At 46.2% G+C, this 22,631-nt stretch overlaps 1 protein-coding gene across 6 annotated transcripts in view; it reads right to left on the reverse strand.

The window, feature by feature from the left end:
* LOC122922083 (protein Daple-like) overlaps positions 1 to 22,631 on the reverse strand; it is a 73,229-nt gene that overhangs the window by 32,852 nt on the left and 17,746 nt on the right. For all 6 annotated transcript variants that reach the window (XR_006387085.1, XR_006387084.1, XM_044272541.1 and 3 more), the window contains exons 4-15: positions 12,378 to 12,447; positions 12,211 to 12,269; positions 10,793 to 10,876; positions 10,260 to 10,400; positions 8,871 to 9,046; positions 7,642 to 7,723; positions 7,257 to 7,415; positions 6,283 to 6,429; positions 5,900 to 6,044; positions 4,253 to 4,434; positions 3,230 to 3,367; positions 1,680 to 2,750 (exon numbers count right to left, since the gene is read on the reverse strand). Coding sequence is in view for 4 of the 6 variants with exons in the window: in XM_044272541.1 (XP_044128476.1) it covers positions 1,680 to 2,750; positions 3,230 to 3,367; positions 4,253 to 4,434; positions 5,900 to 6,044; positions 6,283 to 6,429; positions 7,257 to 7,415; positions 7,642 to 7,723; positions 8,871 to 9,046; positions 10,260 to 10,400; positions 10,793 to 10,876; positions 12,211 to 12,269; positions 12,378 to 12,447 (2,454 nt within the window). In the remaining 2 variants the exon portion in view is untranslated. The remainder of the gene's footprint in view (positions 1 to 1,679; positions 2,751 to 3,229; positions 3,368 to 4,252; positions 4,435 to 5,899; positions 6,045 to 6,282; positions 6,430 to 7,256; positions 7,416 to 7,641; positions 7,724 to 8,870; positions 9,047 to 10,259; positions 10,401 to 10,792; positions 10,877 to 12,210; positions 12,270 to 12,377; positions 12,448 to 22,631) is intronic.

The raw sequence follows: 22,631 nt of genomic DNA on the forward strand, positions 1-22,631 counted from the left end.
GGATACAGTTTCTGGGTTCTACATGTGGAATATGTCTCGGTTGGTTGTCCCGGGTGGGGGGGAAGTTGGGTTGTGGAGTTGCTATTGAATTCATATTTCATTACATGTTCTGTAATGTATGTATCCCTTTCTGTTTATTGCGATGGGGATTGCTGGATAAATCCACTACCTAAGAAAGGAGGGTAATGCTACAGGCTGCACAGTATCCAGAGGTAGTGCAAGTACTCCGTCCAAAAAAGGAGGGTAATACTACAAGCTCTCCACCTATGGAAGGGGGTCAATGCTACAGGATGTACAGTATCGCAAGTAGCTAGCGATAGGGCAAGCACGCTTCCTATCCATTGCGCCACTGGCTCCGCTGTAGCAGTAGAGAGGACACAGAGTAAGCCTGAACATGGGGCACTACAAGCACTAAGATAACAAACTGGTCACACACTGCTATAGGGCGATCGGAACTAAGCCCAAAATAGGAGCGGAGCTCCAAGGGTTAATAATATTAGCTGTGGGAATTGCATGCAGCCGTAAATATGGGTGCAAAAGTTTTGCGCTCTGAGAGTACAGTCCCCGACCCCCAAACACTCTGGGAGAACGAGGGCATAGTAGGCCGCAGAGCTGGGGCCGACCAGAAGAACTTCCGTACCGATGCACTGTGCGTACCGATGCACTGTGAGAGAAAGCAGCGGCCGCCCAAGGAGGCCTGCGAACGCTGGAGAATCCGCCAGGCCTGGAGGAAGGTGAGGGGGCTGGGGACCGGAGCCAGACCGAGGGCCGGTGAGAGGCCAAGGTTTTGAGGGAAAAAACATTTTACGGTGTTCACTTTAGAGAACACAGGAGAAGAGGACCCAGCAGAAGGTTAACCCCTAGAACCCAGTACAGGGAGGAGGGGAGGAAGGTTAACCCCTGGGGGGCCAGCAGGGAAAGGTAAGTAATACTTACCTAGACTGTTTCTGCCCACCCTGACTCCAGCAGTGTCACCTTCCTCAGTGTGCTGCCCCATGGGGAGGGCGGCTACACTGGTAACAGGGGGGACTTCTGGAAGTAGCAGCAAGGTGACACTGTAGCTGGCGGGTAACAGAGGATTTGAGAGGCACTGTTCCTCCTTGTCTTCCAGAGGTGGGGAACGAGCAGCGGGCTTGAGGACCCACTGGTCTTCCCCTCAAGTGTAGGAAAAACAGGTGGTTGGAGGCCGCCTGTAGTTCAATCAGAAAAATTAAAATCTTTGGCAGACCTGCAGGAAAACATGTCTGCCTCCTACAGACACTAAGCTAAAACTCTGCAGGAGGGGTATAGCCGAGAGAAAGAGCTAAAGCAGCAGCTATAACCATGGTCTTCTGTGTCCCCTAATGATACGAACGAGAAATTTAGAGTTCTGCCATGTTTAAGCATACCTTAAAGGGGTTCTCCGCTTTGCACAATGTATACTTTTTAGAAATAGTCACTTGACCATAAACTGATCAAAGTGTCCCCCTGCACTACAGGACAGGACGGGTCCTCCAATGCAAGATATGATCTTTGTAACTGCTCTTCCACTCTGGACAGGACATGAGGATTCTGAACAGAAGACCTTTCCCCCATTATTAACTCAGAACTCCTAATAGGATGTATGAACATGGTTTTCTGAACTGGCGGACCCAATTAAGGCCATAACTAGTATTTGTAAAATGTGCTAAATGCCTCACCTCTCTTAGTGTCGCCAGTGTCCTCTTATCCACAGTCAGTTGTTGCACCAAGTCTTTGTTCTCCTTCTCTAGTTCTCGGGTCCTAGAAGACAACTCCCTTAGCTTTGAAACTTCCTTCTCTAGTGTTTTGTTCTCCTTCTCCAAGTCGGCCAGCTTGACAGTATTGTCATCCAATATGGCGTCTTTCAACTCCACCTGCTGCCAAAACCTCTTTGATTCTTTCTCTAACATCTTCTTGTCTTTCTCCAGCTGCGTCATTTCCTGATCCATGATGATCTTCTCTTGTTCCAATCTTTCCAACCTCTTGCTGGATATCTTCATCTCCTCCAATGTCTTTTGCAGTTCTTTGTTTTCCTTCTCAATGTCCTTGAGCTCCGCTTCCAGCTCAGTCACCTTCTTATTTCTAGCCTTAACCGTTTGCTGGAGCTTCCAGTTTTCCTCACTTAGGCCTTGGTAGCTCACTTCTAGACGCTCTGACTTTTTCCCCAGTGCCTTCAGCATCTCTACGTTCTTCTGCAGATCTTCCTTCTCCTTCTGGAGATCATTGTTCTCTCTCTCAATCTGGGTGATCTTGGCACAGGAGAACCTCATGGCTTCCACCGCTCTCCTGAGCTCCACGTTCTCCTCGTCCAGCTGCTTGTTCTCGTTCTCCAAAACCTCCAGACGGATAGAGAGATTCTGCAGCGTGTCTAGAGACTTCTTAAATATTCTGTTCTCACTTTCCAACTTTCCATTCTCTTTCTCCAGAATCTCCACCTTCTCTTCTATGATTTTCACGGAGGACATCTTCTTGGTCAACATTTCATTCTGCTTCTCCAGCCGTCGGACCTCCTTCTCCATCTCCTCCACTTTTTCCACCTTGTCCTTTACCTGATTGTACGCCTTTTGCAGCTGCTTCTTCTCATGCTCCATCTCGTTCAGCTTACTGCTGGTGTCCGTGATTGTCTCATGGAGCATCTTATTTTCCATCTCAACATCTTTGACTCTTGAGTCGGTACTTTCTTGGGCCCTTTGTCTTAAAGCCGCCATTGCCTGAGACAAGTGTTTATTTTCTTGTTCAAGCTCCTTAATCTGCAGGGAAAAAAATGTAATTTTAAGTAAATTTCTTGACTTATTATATTAAAGCGGGTTCTCTAAAATTAGGATATTGATGACCTACTCAGGATAGGTCTACAATATCTGATCGGCGGAGGTCTGACACCTTGAACCCCTACCGATCAGCTGTTTGAGGAGGCGGCAGTACTCCGGGGAGAGCTGCGCCCTCCTCACAGCTTGTCAAGCATTAGACAGTGGCTGGGCTTGGTATTACAGCTCAGCCCTGTTCACATGAATTGGACCGGGCTGCGCCTAGGCCATGTGACCAATGAACGTGATGTCACTGGCCTAGGAAGAGGCCGCGGCTCTCACCAGATGGCCACTTTAAACAGCTGATCAATGGGGGTGCCGGATCCCCATTGATCTGACTTTGATGACCTATCCTGAGGATAGGTCATCAATATCAAAATCTCAGACATACCTTTTAACAGGTTACAGAAAATTAGATTACTGACCTGCTTTTCCTTCTCAGATTTAACATTGTCCAGAATTCGAGAGAGCTTTTCCTTTTCCTTCAGTAAATCTTCCCCAAGACTCTCCAAGTCGGCGCTGCTCTGTTTTTCCTTCTCAATTTGAGAGTGCAGGTTTTCAATCTTGAAGCAGAAATGAATACCATCTTTATCAGTCACCCTTCACATGTCCCAGATCCTAATAATCACCCACCATGGCTGTGCACACAAATAATCTGCATTACAAACCAACCTGAAATTACAAGGTCCAAGCCTTCACTTTCCTAATTCAGCTTGCAAAAATTCCCCTGCATCAGATTTAGCCCATTTGCTGGTTGGAAACCATCAGTGTGTCATGTCTCTCAATGACTATTAGATGAAGAATTGTGTCACCCCAACATCAGTTTGTGACATTCAGATGCAGAAGTGGAGAATCAGCCAGACACAAAACGCAGCATGCAGTGGTTACTGTCCAGCTGGGCTTTCGCTTGTCTGCCGTAATGCGTTGGATCCAGAGAATCCCGGTAGGCTGTTCTCTGCCAGAAGTCTAAAAGTAGCCTAATAGTTTTCATTAAATGTTTCCTACCATTTTGCATCTGCAGAATATGGGTAAGTCCTTCACCTAGCTGCTGATGCTGCTCAATCTGTCAGAGTGCTGCTACTGTTTCTGACAGCGCTATCTGCTCTCCTCCTCCCATCTCCCAGCGTTAGCAGTACAGAAGGGGAGTAGGTTGTACACAGCAGGTCAGATGAAGGGGTGGAAGCATCCAAACTTACATGGGGCTTTGGATACGGAGAAAATCATGCTCAAGGTGGTTTTCAGAGAATCAAACCAGCTATGCACAAGTGTAGAGGGAAGGAGAGAACCTGCTGCAAACCCTTTTAAGCGTTTATGTCAAACAATCATTTCTGTTCCTATAACCACTATCCATTCTAGTGAGCTCTATAAGGCTACCATTGAAGTTAACCTAGGGAAAGTGGCCATGGGAGGAGGACCTCAGTGCCAGGCTCTATCTGCCAGGTACCCACCTTCTTTTTGAGCTGCTGGTTCTCCTTCTCCAGTTCTTGGCTCTTAAGGCTGCTCTCCTCCAGATTGATGGAGGCTTCTCGTAGATCCTGAATGATCTGCTGGAGACTCTGGTTGTCCTTCTCCAGCTTCAGGATGCGGCTCGACGCCGACTCGTTCATTTCAAACACAAAGGATTTTCTGGCTGTTAACGAAAGGAATACGTTGTTAGTATGTGACTAGGAATGGACTGATCTGGGCCCTGAGTATTGAAGATCAGGGGCCCCTTATCCAACACGAAAGCCATGACACACTTTGTGTGGGTTAATACAGTACACTGCACTTGAGGAACTCTTAACTTGACCCATCATAAACTTAAATTGGCTGAGGGCCACGGGCCCCCCTCAGCTGCTCTCTTGATGTCCAGTCTAATTGGCCAGATACAGGGCCAGACTGATCATTAAGACATTGGGCTACGCCTTATGATGGCCACTGTCAAACTCAGCAGGCTCCAAGATGTAGCTCTTCAACACAACTACAACTCCCATCATGCCATGGCTGCCACAATATGGTCAGAACAATTTTGTGGCCCTAAAACCATTACCCATCAACTTATGTGACTGGAAAAGCTACTGCTTCTCACAAAAACAAAAAAACTAAAACCTGTTAAAAAATGTCATGACACTCTCTGGTAGCTAGGGGGCGCTCTTGTGCTACATTTGGCAATTGTAGGAAATTCATTGGTTATCGAGTAAACATCTCGTCTCAATGTTACAAGGAGACAGGACGCGAGCCCTGGAGCAACCAATCATATCCTGAAAGGTACTGAGCACGAGCAGAGGAGATATAATAAGTGGAGGGAGTTTAAAGGGGTTGGCCAACTTTTTTTTATTTTTATTTTTTTTGACAGACCCCCCTTCCTGAGGGGCCCAACCGCTGGGAGTAGGCAAGTACGCTTTCCATTTGCAGGTCTGGCCAGTAGAGGGCGTGATCTGCCCAAACACCCCCAGAAGGTGGCCAGCACCTTTAACGATTTGCCATACTTTTAAAAATAAATTATAGAAGGACAATAAAACACTGTTACTTTAGATACTTTGTTACAATTTCCTTTTTTTTTTTCTTTTTTTTTTCTTAGAGATACAGTATCTGTTCCCAAAACTGATACAAACAGATGGCCAATTATATTTTTTCAAAAGGCGGCTCTTGACCTGGGATTGGTTGTAAATATTTTTTTTTTAAAGTGGCGTAACCTGGGATTGGTTGAAAGGCTTTTTTTTTTTTTACTAAAACATCCATTTACAGTTTGAAAAAATTTATAGTATTGTAGGCAATCCGTTTAATGGATCCTACTATAAATTTTAATAGATTTTTTTCCCCCAGAATGCAATGCATGGCGGAGCATGTAGTTTTTTTTCCTGGACGGAATAGTTACAGATCTTTCCCATCCAGTAAAAAAAACCAAAAAAAAACAAAACGCAAAGTAGACAAAATGTAAGCAATTTTGGCCTCTGTTTTTTCTATAAAAGCCTATGAATCAGTCATATGTATCCGTCATATGTATCCATTTTATCTGATGTTTCTGGGTAAAAATGGATACATTTAACGGGACATAAACGTGGTGTGAACGATGGCTACGTGACACGCGGATGTCGGGACGCTGCGGTCCTTACCGTCAGACAGGTCGCTGCTCTTGGACACCTGGTCCAGCTCCCAGCCCAGCTGCGCCGACTCGTTCATGCTTTGCTTGTGAGCGATTTCCAGCACCATGTTCTCCTCCAACAGCTCCTCGATCCGGTTCTTGTCCGAGAATCGGTCCTGATGACGTAGAACAAACCCATCAGCGATAGGACCCATGAATGTGCTGTTGCCCATAGCAACCAAGTTCAAGGGCATTTCTGCAAATCTAAGTTGTGTCGGTCTTCACTGTAATTCTGGTATTCTATTCATGAACCAGGAGGAGTAGGATGGAAAAAAACAAAAACTATAGATGACCCCAGGGAGGACACAAGTAAAGGTGAATTTAGCAGATTCTGTAAGTATTTGACCCCCTCACCAGCTCCAGGTCGTGGATCTTTGATTTCAGCTGTAGGTTGTCCTTCTCAAGCTCGTGCACTTTGTCGGTCCGGGCCCGCGCCGTCTCCAACTGCTCCTCCAGCAGAGTCTTCGTTTCGATGAGAATCAGATTATCTTCCCTCAGCTCCTGCAAGGAATAAACATCCCCATATATAAAGTCTCATAACAGAAAGCGCCCTCATCGACGAAATCCCTACGTGTCAGTCTTCACTGTAGGTCTGGCATTTTATTCATAAACCAGTTCAAGCTGAACAGAACTACAGATGCTGCAGCGCAGAAGTTCTGATGGCAGGTTTTCTGTTGGGGTTTTTATTTTTGTCTATTCCATTTGATAATCCAGAACAGATTAATGCCGGATTATTGGAATTCTACGCTATATATTGTGAATATTTTGTAATTTACTGCTCGCAGGTAGCGGTAATATGACAATACAGTATGATGGGAGTCGTCCCAGGTCGGCGCCCCTGCACACAATGCTACGTGGGATCAGCGTCTCGTCTCAGTTTTCGCCACAGCTCAGTACATGTAATGTTAATGAGATCACGTTTCTCCTCCGGAGCGAAACTGGAAATTTAATCTTTCACAGCATAGTTCATTCTGTGGGTGTCACGAAGCCTGGCGCAACTCACCCAGAATAGAACCCTACCGTGCGGGAAAATGAATGGAGCAGAAGAAGTGCGGAGATTTAACATTCAGGAGCCTGGAAAAGCTGAGTGACAGCAACCCTCAGTGGGAGCTGGAATGGCGGCCGTGACAGTCATCAGACCTGCACTAGAAGCTAAACGCAACGCGTTTCAAGACCTTCATTGTATGTGTCTAAATGGGGCAGAAGAGACAGCTTACAAATGATGTGACCCACAACGTCAGGTCATATTCTAGGAGTCTGATGTAGTCACCCAGCTTTCCCAGAAGCAGATATGGGTAAGGAACAAGTGAAGGACCAACGTAACCTACGTCCATCCGCGCTTTGTAGAATTCCACGTCGTGAAGCTTCTCTCTGCATCGGATGAGTTCGCTCTCCAGTCGGTCGACCTTGCTGGCCGCTTCCTTCAGCGAATCCAGCTCATCCCTGTAGGTGCGTGCGGTGCGAGCCTCGGCCGCCAGCTGGGTGTTCTGTGTAAATCACGGGGAAAATAAAAAAATATAATATATTTATATATATATAAATTTTTGTCACGTTTGGTCACCAATAAATTGCAGTAAAATGACAGCGTTACCGCAACCTCAACATTACCAGATGGGAGGAAAAGCCGTGTGAATGGCTCAAGAATCGGAGCAATATTTCAATTTTAGCTAATTTAACGGGAGAACAAATGTCACCACAGATCTGGTCTTTTACCTCCTGTTTGAGTCTTTGAATCTCCAGGCCGAGTCTTTCCACTTCATGTTTAGTGTCCAAGAGAATCTCAGATTTTTCTTCCCTGCAAAGATTAACGAAGAAAAAAAACAAACTATTTTGTAATAAAGATAATTACAATGTATTTATACAAATCTGTTATCCTGCAGAGCTGCCCTCATAATCCTGCACATTTTAGAGCTGAAAACATCCCAAACATTTTCTGAGAAAGAGAATAAAACCTAAAAAAAATAATGTATGTACACAGTGACTGCACCAGCAGAACAGTGAGTGCAGCTCTGGAGTATAATACAGGATGTAACTCAGGATCAGTACAGGATAAGTAATGTATGTACACAGTGACTGCACCAGCAGAATAGTGAGTGCAGCTCTGGAGTATAATACAGGATGTAACTCAGGATCAGTGCAGGATAAGTAATGTATGTACACAGTGACTGCACCAGCAGAATAGTGAGTGCAGCTCTGGAGTATAATACAGGATGTAACTCAGGATCAGTACAGGATAAGTAATGTATGTACACAGTGACTGCTCCAGCAGAATAGTGAGTGCCGCTCTGGAGTATAATACAGGATGTAACTCAGGATCAGTACAGGATAAGTAATGTATGTACACAGTGACTGCACCAGCAGAATAGTGAGTGCAGCTCTGGAGTATAATACAGGATGCAACTCAGGATCAGTACAGGATAAATAATGTATGTACACAGCGACTGCACCAGCAGAATAGTGAGTGCAGCTCTGGAGTATAATACAGGATGTAACTCAGGATCGGTAGAAGACAATATAATGTAATGCTATTTTATATGGAATAAATAAGCTGTAGAATAATTACGATGAACATACTCCATGTTCCATTTCAGGGGAACTTTAAGGGTAGGTTGTAGGACCCGGCTGCACCCATTGAGTGCTTCTGAAATTCATGGTCCTCTTAAACTAGTCCTATGTCACCGTCCACCCCGGCACCCGATAATCCAAATATTTCCTCGACACAGGGCAAGTTCACACATTGTGGCCAAAACCCGTTTTTGCAACGTTATGGCACAATGACGCGGCTTTGCAATGGATTTTTGAAAAATTTCTGAAAAAATGCCAATCTTTGCAGAAAGACCACGACATGTGAACTCTCACCCTAAGCTCTCATTACAATTTTATGATCACATTTTATTTTATGATCTCTGCACCGTTTAACGTCTTCCCGAAGAACAACTCACAATTCCTGCCGTAGCCGTCGTAATTTCGCTTTACTGTCTGCCAGCTCAACCGCCAGATGCTGCTTGTCCTCCGTGGAATAATGGTTGACTACGTTGGACGATACATCTGGGCTCGAAGACTTGACCGGATTCAGAGACTGGAGATAATCCCTTTCCTGGGTGAGATCTACAATCACCTGAAAGGACATCCACAATGGTTATCAGCAGAGCCGCCATGTCCCTCCCAGCACGCCATGGGGCCATATTCTCTTTACTGTGGGTGAAGCTTTTCCTGTGCTCAGTGTCGCCCCCAATGAGTATGGGCTGGCATGAGGAGTGGGGGAGGGGAAGTGACAACTGCTCTGAGCACATTTCTGCCTCAAAACCAAACGTGGCTGCCAATTTCTCAAGTTCATTTTGTCACTGTCCCGACAACGTAAAGCTGACCGCATCTGTAAGAGTTGTCAGCGACTTCAAACATAAAAATGCTCAAATTGAGATAAGTGTCCACCGGACAAATCTGTTGCCGCTTATCTCCCAGTGATCAAGGATCAGCAGAGGTTGATATTTAATCATAGCAGAGACATCTAGAGGGTTCCTGGTCCCCCGATTCAGAGTCTGTAATGGGGCGCCCACCTATTGTGTGTCAGATACTGGTAGACAGTATCCCGGCCACAACAGATACCCCTGCACCCCCTATGGCTATGCTCTTGTCACATGCACATTGGATGGTCCATGGGTCCCAAAAATTTCAGCAGGAACCTTTGAGGAAACATATCTAATGTGCATAGGGGCAGTAAAAAAATAAAATAATAATAAAAATAAATAAATAAAATCACACCCCAACCCATATTCCACCCTAAAATTGGCACACAAAAATTAAAATAAAATCACAGGAGCAGACGATGCAGTTTTTTTGTCCTGCGCCCGGAGACCTGATAACACATAATTTATAGCTCGACTGTAAAAATCCCTAAAAATTGATTTTAGTTGGCGCCCAGAGACATTTCCATAAACAGACCCCTGGTTGGCAGGCGGCATCGCGCTAGACTATCCCGTCATGAAGCCAATGTCAGATAAGGAGTAACGAGCTCAGTCAGTGGAGCAGAGAATGACCCCCTCCCCAGCCCCAGGCCCGGATTCATTTTGGCTGCTGTTCAAAGAGGACGAGCGAGAGCACAGCGTCCTGCACCAGAGGTCACTGCCACCAGCGGGGACGAGGTGCTAGCTGCTCCCTTCCTCTCGGAAAAAAAAATATCAAACTGGTGAGTTTTTTTCGGATTACATACCAGTCACTATTAAAACAACCTCTGCCCGCACACTCCACTAGGAACCCCCATCCTTCCGGGACTCCTTTTGGGGCTAACAGCGTTTCGCGGTTATCGCTGCGCCCACCCTCAGACGTCTTACCTCTTTATAGTCGTCCCTCTCGTCGAGCAGTCTCTTGAGGTGGAGCGCCATGTTCCTGGAGAGCGAGTCCAGCTCCTCGGGAGCCATGTCCGGGAGATCCAACCACTGTAGATCAAACACGTTCTCCTGGTTGTGGGTCACCTGTCACACAGCGAAATCAGCGCTCAGTTACAGAACAGGAGGACGAGGAGCGGCTCCGCTGGGGCGGACCAATCAGCCGGTCATCCGTTTCTGGGAAAGATGGGTGACAGACAATATGGCGGCCACTACACCTCTATGTCCAGGCATATTAAGGGATATTGAAAAACTAAAGCATGCTGGGAGACACGTCAGCCATATTGGTTGTAACCCAGCTTGTGGGCAGCACTACCTCACGATATAATATGGGGGGGTATACATTTATTATCGGTTCCCCCAGGTCATGTGATCAACGTCCGCCATATGCCACGTCCGTACAGCGCACCTGTCGCCAGAACGACTCGTTACACAAGCTCCTCCATAATGAATAATTAAGGGGCGGCCGCGGCCATTACCTCCTGGATGTGCGACACGATTCCCTCCTGCGTCTCGATATCCAGCTGCTTGATCTTCTCGATATACTCCTCTTTCCTGTCACACTGCAGAGAAGACGACACATGTTATCAGCGGGCAGCGACCCAGCGGATCACTGCTGAAGAGGAAAACGTGGTGATCGGTTGCTTGAGCGTTCTACGGTAACATGTTCTCGTTATACTTATGCAACCACCTAATCGGCGTTTATGGGCAGCAATACTGGGCAGTTTTAGTCCAGTTGCCGGGGTGATTGGCTAGTTCCACCCCCTGGTTAGGGAGTCTCTTGCGGAGAAGCCTGCAGGAAAGACGTGTATCTGAGAGGTCCTGAAAAGTAGGACTAAACAGAAGTCTTCAGCTTTCCCATATCCTGAAATAGCTTATTTAGTGGCCTTTACCCCGATCTCACACAACTGCCTTTCAGGAAAGCTGGGTGACAACATGTGGTCTCTATTACAGCTCCGACTGAAGTTGTCACCCAGCTTTCCCAGATTCCATCCCAAACATCATGTGCTATAGGGGGGGGGGGGGGGGAATGGATAACTAGGTTGATTTATTCTTTTCGAGCCTCAAGTACTATTCAGGGGTATGGAAAAGTTGGATGACAACCCCAGAGAGAGTTCTAATTGAAGCAATACTGGTTGTCACCCAACTTTTCCAGTATCCTGCAAGAAAAATTTGCCTATTTTCACTGCGATATTAGAGCAGAGGAAGCATCACTAAATAACTAGGCAGCAGCGCTACGGGAGACCTGGGCGACAACCTCTGTAGGAGCTGTAACTGAGGCTATACTAGTTGTCACCCAGCTTTCCATGTTCCTGAAAGCCCCATCTGTCAGTGATTTAAAGGGGTGGTAAAAATAGATAGTTAAGTGCTATTCAGTGGTACGGGAAAGCTGGATGACGACCCTGCGGGATCTGTAATAGAAACTAGTGGTCATCCAGCTTTTCTCGTTTCCCGAAAGTAAATTTTGCCAATAATAAGAGAGCAGGTAAAAGTGTTAATCAGGGGCATGAGAAAGCTGGATGAGTTACAAGGGGGTTCATATGGGTATAGCCACCCAGCTTTCCCAAAGACTGATACAATGAGGACACTGCGGTTGATGCCGGTGGCGGTGGGTTTGGCGGAGAGGACAGGAAGGAACACGATTCAGGTGAGGCAGCCATATTGATTCTAATCCCACCCTTACCCCCCCACCATTGTTGCTGATCTCAGCTAATTATTGACCTTGACAGCTTGGATTTTCCCGATGCCGGAGGCTACAGAACCGCTCTGCAGGAACACGTCGATTCTAATCCAGCAACGTCTCATCAGCACGCGCTACCCGCCAACTAACACGCAGGTAATCCCAGCGGGGCGCTGACAACACTGCCTGCAAATCTACAGGTGAAGCCTCACTCACCTGCACGGCGCAGCCCAGCATCAGCAGCAGAATCTTCTTCATCTCCTCCATGCTTCTCCCTGGGGGAAATACAAATAACACGGTCGATCATATATACACAAGATGGCGGCAAATGGCGCTAAGGATTGCGGTAAAAAAAAAATTAAAAAAGTCATACGATCACAAACCTGAAAGAGGGTCTTTACCAATCAGCAGAATATTGGGCAGAGTCATCATGATCAGCTGCTGCAGAACCTCCTAGAATAAAATAAAATTGACTGCAAAATTATGTGTGGAGAGGGCTGATTGCGTCAATGTCCATCCTCAGGGCCATACGGCGTGCGTCAGGCAGCTCTAGAAGCAATAACATGGTCTGAACACTAGGGGCACCAATGACCGCCCCCCCCCCACCTCCCCTCCCCCCAACAGCCCACATTCCAGCCGCCTCCACCTCCAAAGGAATTAGTCACGACCAATGGAGACTCCTGAATAGAAAGGACCCAAAAAAAAAAAAAAAAAAGTGACAGCGGAGAAAGAGACCGCTAAATAAACGGCGACAAGAACAAAACCAGCATGAGATCATCCCCCTCCACCACTCCATTAACCCCTTCACCACCCACGGCAGACCCAGGACCAGATTCTGATAAGATTAATGGAAACACATCTTTTTTTTTTTTCTAAAATACCACGAAAAATAAAAAAATTGCGCCATTTTTCCCTCCTAAAAATGTACACAGTCACTTTTTGTGCATTCTCTGCAGCGCTTCCGTCTGTCAGAGGACTGGAACCCTGAAGATTCGGAGTTCATGAAAAGAATGATAGAACTGCGGTGAAGGCACCGGAATAGCGCCCCTTAGTGGTCATCGCCCAGAGCCCTGATGGGTGTGCAGCCCAAGAGATGAAATGTAATAAAGTACGATTTGTTATAAAGTAGTCATTCGTTTTCTATTCGATTCTGGATTATCGGACAGATTTGTGCCAGATTATCAGATACTGGACGAATTAAGTATACATAATATAAATGATATAAACTGCCGCCGATGCAGCAGAGCTGAGGTCGCGCTGAACGGCTCCCGATTTTGCAGCACTGTTGGGGGTCACAGATTGATGCGGTCACATGATCGCAGCAGAGTCTTTATCACATTCAGGAACCAGTTTTACAGCATTAACTGACTTTTTTTTTTTTTTTTTTTTTAAGGCCAAACCTTTTAAAATAAACATTAGATATCAACGTCCCAAAGTCCATTCCCATAAAGTGACAGTCTTTTTGGCGAGCGACATTACAGCAGCACAATTTTCACCTATTCATTTCAGTAGGAAGCCTAGGGTTTTCATATTGTACTGGTGCAGTGTATAAAATATAGTGCAAGTCTTTTAATCCAGCATCTAATAATCCAGAAAACCCGATAATCCAGCAGCAGCAGGTTTCATGGTAATATTTCATTTCGGGTTTCGGGTCATGTGAGTGTCCAATTATGCAGAATATCTGATCATCCGGATTATCTGTTGCCAGATTAAAGGAATTTTTACAGTATAGAGGAATTATGGGATATAACTGAACACTATATGACGTTTATCCGTCCAGTGGCGTGTGGAAAACCCCCCAAAAATCTGGCGTGGAATCTGTGGATGAAATCAGACGGCAGGAAAAGACGTGTGAATGGCGGATCTCAAATCTCACAGAGGAAAAAGTCTGCAAGCGCGGGTATTCTCCGTGAGGCGCGATTTGGGGGCAAATTTCACGTGGATTTTGGAATGGAATACGAGCAAAAGTCTGCATAAAAATTGCTGAGAATTCTTGGAAAGAAAGAAAATAAAATATATCAATATTTGGATTTAGCAGATGAGTGGCGGATAATCCTCTATAGAAGGCGGTATACAGACTAATTACCATAATTAATGGGGGGGGGGGGGGGTCGGCAAACAAGGATAATGGGCAGCAAAGAGTTAAACAGATTTAAAAATCACAGAGCAAATAAGCCGAGCGTTCATCGACCTTAACGAGTAAATAGGACACATGCGGGAAGAGGACGCAGGAGGACAATCTCACAGGAAACTGCATAAATAGCAATTCCCCAAATATAGATCTATTCTGAGGATCATCGCTGGAGCACGCTATTAGGGAAACAGCGCCACCCCTTGACCATGGTTCGTGTCTTGTGTAATACCAGACACCACCTGTGGACAGGTGAGGCGCCGTCATCTTACTGGCAGAACACGAGGTGCTGTTTATGGTAGACTGTATACGGTCTATGGAGGGACAGGCGCAGGCTGAGGCTGAGGATAAAATATCCTGAGCAGGCAGATGCACAAGGGGTTAAATAAAATCCAGGTTAAGTCCCGGATCTGATGCCAAGAGCGCACAAAGGCACAAGCTCCGGCCTGAATGACATTTGTTTAATATTACAACATCTACACAAAGAGTCACCTGTTGTGAACAGGTTCCCCCAGCAGGGCAGAGTATTTCAGGAAAGGAGAGTGCTAGTCTTGGGAGGTAAATAGTGAAAGGAACAGAATCGCCTGCAGCACAGAGTATTTCAGAAACTAAGAGTTTCCAAAACGGCCTCCTGCACACAGCCGTTTTTTTTTCCCCGTTTACTGGCCGTTTTTTGCGTTCAGTATACAGAACCATTCATTTCAATGGTTCCGCCCAAAAAAACGGAATGTACTCCGTATGCATTCCTTTTCCGTTCAAAGATAGAACATGTCCTATTATTGCCTGCAAATCACGTTCCGTGGCTCCATTCAAGTCAACGGGTCCGCAAAAAATAAAAACGGAACACATGCAGAAAAATGCATCCGTATATCATCCGTTCCGTTTTTTGTGGAACCATCTATTGAAAATGTAATTACTGTATACTGTATATGCCATACGGAAAAACGGAACGGAAACAAAAAAAAAAAAAAAAACAACGGATCTGTGAAAAATGGACCGCAAAACACTGAAAAAGCCATACGGTCGTGTGCAGGAGGCCTTACACAGTGGAAGTTCCTTACAGGAGCACAGTGTGTCTAAGTAAATGGATCCGCATACATTAGTGTGATGGAGCAGTAGGGATGCTATGGTGCGGCGATACCATATGGTGCCAGCGACTGGTCTCCGCTCACATTTGCCCCCTTAGTGTCAGGTCGGTCCTGTCTTAATTGACCCCGCACAGGCCGGAGGACTTCACGTCAAATCCGTCCAATGGAAGGACGCGGGAATTAAACCAACTTCATACGAGGAAACCCAGACACCAACAGTCTGGAGCCGACAACATCAGTCCTTCCATTATCATCCAGGAGCGGAGAATAATGGCCGACTCAGGACAATGGAACCGGAGCCTGGAGTCACCGGGAAAGACCCCCTCCAAATAGTACATAACTCCAAACATAGGATTGGATACAGCAGCTCAGCAGACAGTATCACACATGATAGGATTAGATACAGCAGCTCAGCAGACAGTATCACACATGAAGGGCTTAGATACACAGCTCAGAAGACAGTATTACACATGATAGGATTAGATACAGCAGCTCAGCAGACAGTATCACACATGAAGGGCTTAGATACATGGCTCAGCAGACAGTATCACATATGATAGGATTCGATACAGCGGCTCAGCAGACAGTATCACATATGATAGGATTCGATACAGCGGCTCAGCAGCACATAGTATTAGATACACAGCTCAGCAGACAGTATCACATATGATAGGATTCGATACAGCGGCTCAGCAGACAGTATCACACATGATAGGATTAGATACAACGGCTCGGCAGACAGTATCACACATGAAGGGCTTAGATACACGGCTCAGCAGACAGTATCACACATGATAGGATTAGATACAGCAGCTCAGCAGACAGTATCACACATGATAGGATTAGATACAGCAGCTCAGCAGACAGTATCACACATGATAGGATTCGATACAGCGGCTCAGCAGACAGTATCACACATGATAGGATTAGATACAGCGGCTCGGCAGACAGTATCACACAATAGCATTGGATACAGCGGCTCGGCAGACAGCACCATGATGGGATTAGATACAGGTATCCCCCTGCAAACTGAGGTAAATATTCTATTTCAGCCATTTCTTGCTTCTATCTGGATCTGGGAAAGCTGGGTGTCACCCAGTATGGTCATCATTATGACGCCATGTGGGTGTTATCACTCAGACCACTAATGGGGAGTTCTACAGAGTCATCCTTTTACCGTTCAGGGGTCTAGATAGCCCGGTTACCTCTGTGCCACCTGGCACACAGCCGTATACACTGCCGCCCAGCTTTACCAGGAGCAGGAGATTTATCAAAACTGGTGCAAAACAAATTGACTTCGTCCAATCAGATTCCACCTTTTTTTCAGAGCTTCTTTGGAAAATTAAAGGATCAATCTGATTGACAATTTCCTTTTCACCACTTTTGATTAATGCAACTTGACTGCACTGTGTGACACTAGACTCTTTAAAGAGTTTTTTTTTTTTCCTTAAAGGGACATGTTTTTAAATTTTTCTGATACAGCCGTCTACTACTACATCCATCCAGACATCAGGCCTCCTGTTACCTGCGGCCCCCCATCCCCCTCAGCCCCTGCACCCCTGATGAGGAGTGACACATGACAGCTGCACCCCCAGATCAGCTCGTCTCTTGCGCCATCTGTTGCAGGGGCAGCTGTGATCTGACGGCTGCCGTTACCAGTATTCATGAAAGATTAACCAGCTACCACCTCCTGCCAATTATCAGCCCGCAGAGGGGCCGACAGCAGCCGTGCCGGGGGAGATGATGAAATGACTGCTCTGATCTGACCATGACGAGACCGCGCGAATAACAACCCAGTCAGAGGAGACCGCTGCTAGGGGGAATACTCCGGGGGTATGGAGGCAGCCAAGGCGAGAGGCATGGAGTTTACTTGGAGACAGTATCACACAGGATAGGATTAGATACAGCAGCTCAGCAGACAGTATCACACAGGATAGGATTAGATACACAGCTCAGCAGACAGTATCACACATGATGGGATTAGATACAGAAGCTCAGCAGACAGTATCACACATGATAGGATTAGATACAGCAGCTCAGCAGACAGTATCACACATGATAGGATTAGATACAGCAGCTCAGCAGACAGTATCACACATGATGGGATTAGATACACAGCTCAGAAGACGTATCACACATGATAGGATTAGATACAGCAGCTCAGCAGACAGTATCACACATGATAGGATTAGATACAGCAGCTCATCAGACAGTATCACACATGATGGGATTAGATACACAGCTCAGAAGACGTATCACACATGATAGGATTAGATACAGCAGCTCAGCAGACAGTATCACACATGATAGGATTAGATACAGCAGCTCATCAGACAGTATCACACATGATGGGATTAGATACACAGCTCAGAAGACGTATCACACATGATAGGATTAGATACAGCAGCTCAGCAGACAGTATCACACATGATAGGATTAGATACAGCAGCTCATCAGACAGTATCACACATGATGGGATTAGATACACAGCTCAGAAGACGTATCACACATGATAGGATTAGATACAGCAGCTCAGCAGACAGTATCACACATGATAGGATTAGATACAGCAGCTCAGCAGACAGTACTACACATGATAAGATTAGATACAGCAGCTCAGCAGACAGTACTACACATGATAGGTTTAGATACAGGGGCGCAACCAACAGTATCTCACTTCATAGGATTGGATACAGCAGCTCAGCAGACGTATCACACATGATAGGATTAGATACAGAACTGCAGTATCTGATCTGATGTATTCTATAGGTGCTGTCCCCATCCTCCATCAGGTAATCTGTACTGTAAAATGCCAGATTATGGCCTCATGCACACGACCGCGCAGTTTTTTTGCGGTGCGCAATTTACGGAACAGGTGGCCCGTTGTAGACATGCCTATTCTTGTCCGCAAAACGGACATGTTATATTTTTTTTGCGGGGCCTCGGAACGGAGCAACGGATGCGGACAGCACACAGAGTGCTGTCCGCATCTTTTCCGGACCTATTGAAGTGAATGGGTCCGCATCAGAGACGCAAAAACTGCGGCTCAGATGCGGACCATAATTACGGTCATGTGCATGATGAGGCCTATCAAACATTCTGGATTACAAAGTATATAAACCCTAACTGCTCGAGTAGAGAATGGGGAGAAGGAAGATCCGCTGCGTCTATTATCACAGGGGCCCCATAGTCGTTTTTTTTTTTCTCTCCTCAGTCTTCCTCTTCAGATCTTGCAGGATTACAGATTACCGGACATTTCTGTGCCCAATTCTGGATTAACGGAAGGCTACTGTACTTTTCTCCTTTCAGGGCGACAATTCTCCAGTGTAATGTAATCTGGGACTCGCTCTTAGGGCTCACGCACACGGCCGTATGTATTATGCGGTCCGCAAAAAATACGGATGACATCCGTGTGCATTCCGTATTTTGCGGAACGGAACAGCCTGGCCCCTAATAGAACAGTCCTATCATTGTCCGTAATGCGGACAATAATAGGACAAGTTCTATTTTTTTGTGAAACGGACATACGGAAATGGAATGCACACAGAGTAACGTCTGTTTGTTTTTTTTGCAGACCCATTGAAATTAGCGGTTACACATATGGGCCGCAAAAAAAAAAAGAAAATACGTTTATGTGCATGAGGCCTTATACACATACATGTAGTACGAGGATCAGCCGCAGGTGGAGGAGGATGTTGTGCCATTCGCAGATAAAGAAGCCTCTCAACAATCCTCCAAGAATTTATGCCGTAAGACTTAATAACATAATTGAGTAACGCGAGGACACTTCACCCCGAGTGTGTACAATACACAGCAGTTTCTATAGGGACCCGGGGCCAATAGTCTGTGTACATGGCGGATCAGCCACATACTCCGGCTAATCACGTGTAATTATTCCGCTAGCATGACGAGGACTACAGCGCTGCAATTACACCCCAGGTCCAGTGGTGAAAGTATGTACAGTCCCCGACAACAGGCGTCACATCACGTATGAGGCGGAGGAGACCACTAGGCGGCACATCACGTATGAGGCGGAGGAGACCACTAGGCGGCACATCACGTATGAGGCAGAGGAGACCACTAGGCGGCACATCACGTATGAGGCGGAGGAGACCACTAGGCGGCACATCACATATGAGGCGGAGGAGACCACTAGGCGGCACATCACGTATGAGGCGGAGGAGACCACGCTGCTGCTGTAACCTGACATTTCCATCTGAAATCACTTGGACTAATTAATGACTCCAGCACAGAAGTAATCAGTAAATGTGGATCAATATTAATAATAGATGGGCCCCCGGGGGCCAATGGCTGCCTGAGTCCTCAGCAAACACAGCTGGATTTAACATAATTCTGCATTAACCCTTGTGACCTCGACTTCCTCCAATTGGCATCAGTCGGGAAGAGAGACGATTTCTTAAAGGGACACATTTAAAATGCACTTGGAAGTGAAATCTCCATTTATGAGAAGGGAGCGAAAGGTCAATCTGTATAACCTGGGATTAGCAGCGACTAAGGAGTCCAATCAGGTTCCTTGCACCGATCCCTGCCCAATGGGACAAGTGCTATGGAGGGTAGACCATCTGGCTGTTATTGGGCCCCAACTTAAAGATCCTGCGCCCCAGTGCAAAATCTGTAACCAGGGTTCCCCACTACTATGTTCTTTCTATGTTACTGGTGTCTTCTTATATGACAGAAGGGTCTTTGGGCCCCCTCAGGCTCCTGAGCCCTGGTAGTGACCGCTACCGCTGCACCCCCTATAACTACTCCCGAGCCCCTCTTTCTTTTAAAGAGGACCTGTCACCCTTTGTAATAACAATTCTCATCACATATGTTGTGCCATCCCTCTGTTATTCCTGTTAGAAGTTTATGAGTAAAGGTCCAATTGAGTGTGTCCCTGCACAGTATGACATTATCTAATCAATGCTGCCAGTATCAGACTGTGCAGGGACACATCCCCAACTGGTAACACCCAGCTGGAGCTTCAGTGAAAACTGCTAGCAATTTAAATCATTCATTCTAGTAGGAATAATAAAGGAATAGCAATACATAAAGTCTTAAGAATAGATGCTCCAAAAGTGTAATTACACTAGGAATGCAGACACGTCAGGAGAGGCGACAGCTCCTAATAATTCTGGATCAATGAGTCACTAGTCTTCTGTTATTCCTACTAGAAGTATATAAAGGTCCAGCTGGGTGTGACCAATTGGGGGGGGGGGGGTACCTGCACCATCAGACACTGGCAGCGATCATTGGATAGTGTTAGATGGTGCCAGGACACAACCCCAAATGGTAATACCCAGCTATGCATTTATTAATACATTTCTAATAGGAATAACTAGTAGGAACAGCACAGCAAGAGTAATCAGAAAAGATGCTCCAGATTTTTTATATGGGGAATTCAAGTAGTTACTAAACAGTCATGCCAGGAGAGGGGACGAGTCCTCTTTAATGAATTGTGAGCTCCTGGGCACAGATTCTTTGTGGGCAATCGGCCTACAGACTTGTCAGAAGAGATGGGTGGGGGGCATGCACCAGGTCCTCCAGCCCCAGTCACTTAGTGTCTTAATCTCTGCCATGCATTCTCCTTACCCCCATGTGCCCCTTTTGAACGGGGGCAATCAATTCCAAGACATCTGACCCGCAATCTACCTATGTTGCAGGAAAGATGGCAGTGGCCCTTCCAGTGGAACCCTTATGATTCCGCAGATAATTCACTTACAGTGAGAATACTTTGTATCCAAGAGGAAATACGAGGGAAGTCGCCTCCCCTGGATTTGCTGAGTATCCGAAATACCAGAATTCCTTTTTTTCTAGGCAACGGTTCAGCGAAGGACGAGAAGTCGCTGATGTCTGGTGATCCCTGCGGGGAGGAAGCAGCAGGTGTCACCCCGCAACAGGCTGACAGATGTGCAGATGGCATACCCCTTTAAATGCTGCTCGGGGGTCACCTGATGTGGCGTATACAAATTGTCCTACTACGCGTTTCAGGATCTGCTTGCCATTAGGACGCAGTGCTGGATCATTACTAGGAGCTGATCACACAGATCAGTGGGAGCCACTGGTGATGTACCCCGCCACCGTATGCTGCTCCACCAGTTGAGGAAGCAAAGGCTTCCAGAACTCCGATGGTCTGAGGGACCCCACTGATGATCCCAGAGTGTCAAGACAAAGAGGGACCCCCTCTTTAGCTCAGGAAAATTTCAAACAGGAATCTGCAAATTACATACATTTTAAAACTTCAACTCTGTAGTAACGGTCTTTGGATGTAGCCATGAATGCCAGAATTCATACCTCCATTCTTTACACTGCATTTGGAGAACAGAACAAAATGAGGCATAGCGATGAATCCATAAGATCACAGTGATCAGTACAAGGAAAGCTTCTATAAACTAATTCTATTAGAAAGCTACCAGTACAGACAGGGGTGCACCACCAATGAGGCCAGGTGAGGCGATTGCCTGAGGCGGCAAGAGCTAGAGACAAGTGGGGGCAGTGGCAGGGCTGTGGGAATCTCTCTCTATATACAACTGTATCACAGTATGCCTTAAACAGTAGGGCTGGAGAGGTTGGGCGCCATTTCAATTTCTGCCTCAGGCAGTAGAAAGGCTAGGTGCACTCCTGAGTACAGATGGAGTAGGCTGCATTGTCACCTGTGGCACACAATTCCTATGAACCCCCCCCCAAAAAAAAAAATGCTGTATAAGTGAATGACCAGAGCAATAAACTCTGCTACATCTGTGCACAAACCATTTTTATCCAAGTTGCCCCAGACTGAGCTTTTATACTTCTGCTTTTTGGGCACAGAGGGGTTAATGGCGATAATGAAGCTTCATAATCCCCGTCCTCCCTCGAGACCCTGCAGAGAAGGTGTCTTCTGGGACCCCTGTTGCATTTACTACAATGAAGGGGAGGAGGAAAGATAAATCTCCAGTGCCAAGCATGGCTGCACAGAAATAGATGAGGTTCTAATAACATATTGGAGCCTCCCTTAAAGGGCCACTCACATAAAAAAAAAAATATATATTGAGTAGGCCGAAACGTCGCTTGGATTAAAGTTTGGGGTCTTCACCCGTACACCAAAAGCTGGAAGTGCTGCCTCGTTTTTTCATTTCATATATATATATATATATATATATAAAATCACCTGTGACAAACCCCAAAAAGTTCATAATAGCCCAATAACACTGCCTTATGAGGCCCAGACAGCGTCAGGTGGCAACGGACCAATTGGAGCCCCCTTGTTCTGTGACTGTGGTGTCACTGAACCCAAGTACTTTCAGTTATATCAGTGCTGGAGCGTTATAAGAGGAGCAGCTGATATCGGTCACATGATGTAATGTCTCTGGAGGTTATATCAGTGCTGGAGCGTTATAAGAGGAGCGGCTGATATCAGTCACATATGATGTAATGTCTCT

The sequence above is a fragment of the Bufo gargarizans genome, chromosome 11, assembly GCF_014858855.1.
Source record: "Bufo gargarizans isolate SCDJY-AF-19 chromosome 11, ASM1485885v1, whole genome shotgun sequence".
NCBI classification, from domain to species: domain Eukaryota; kingdom Metazoa; phylum Chordata; class Amphibia; order Anura; family Bufonidae; genus Bufo; species Bufo gargarizans.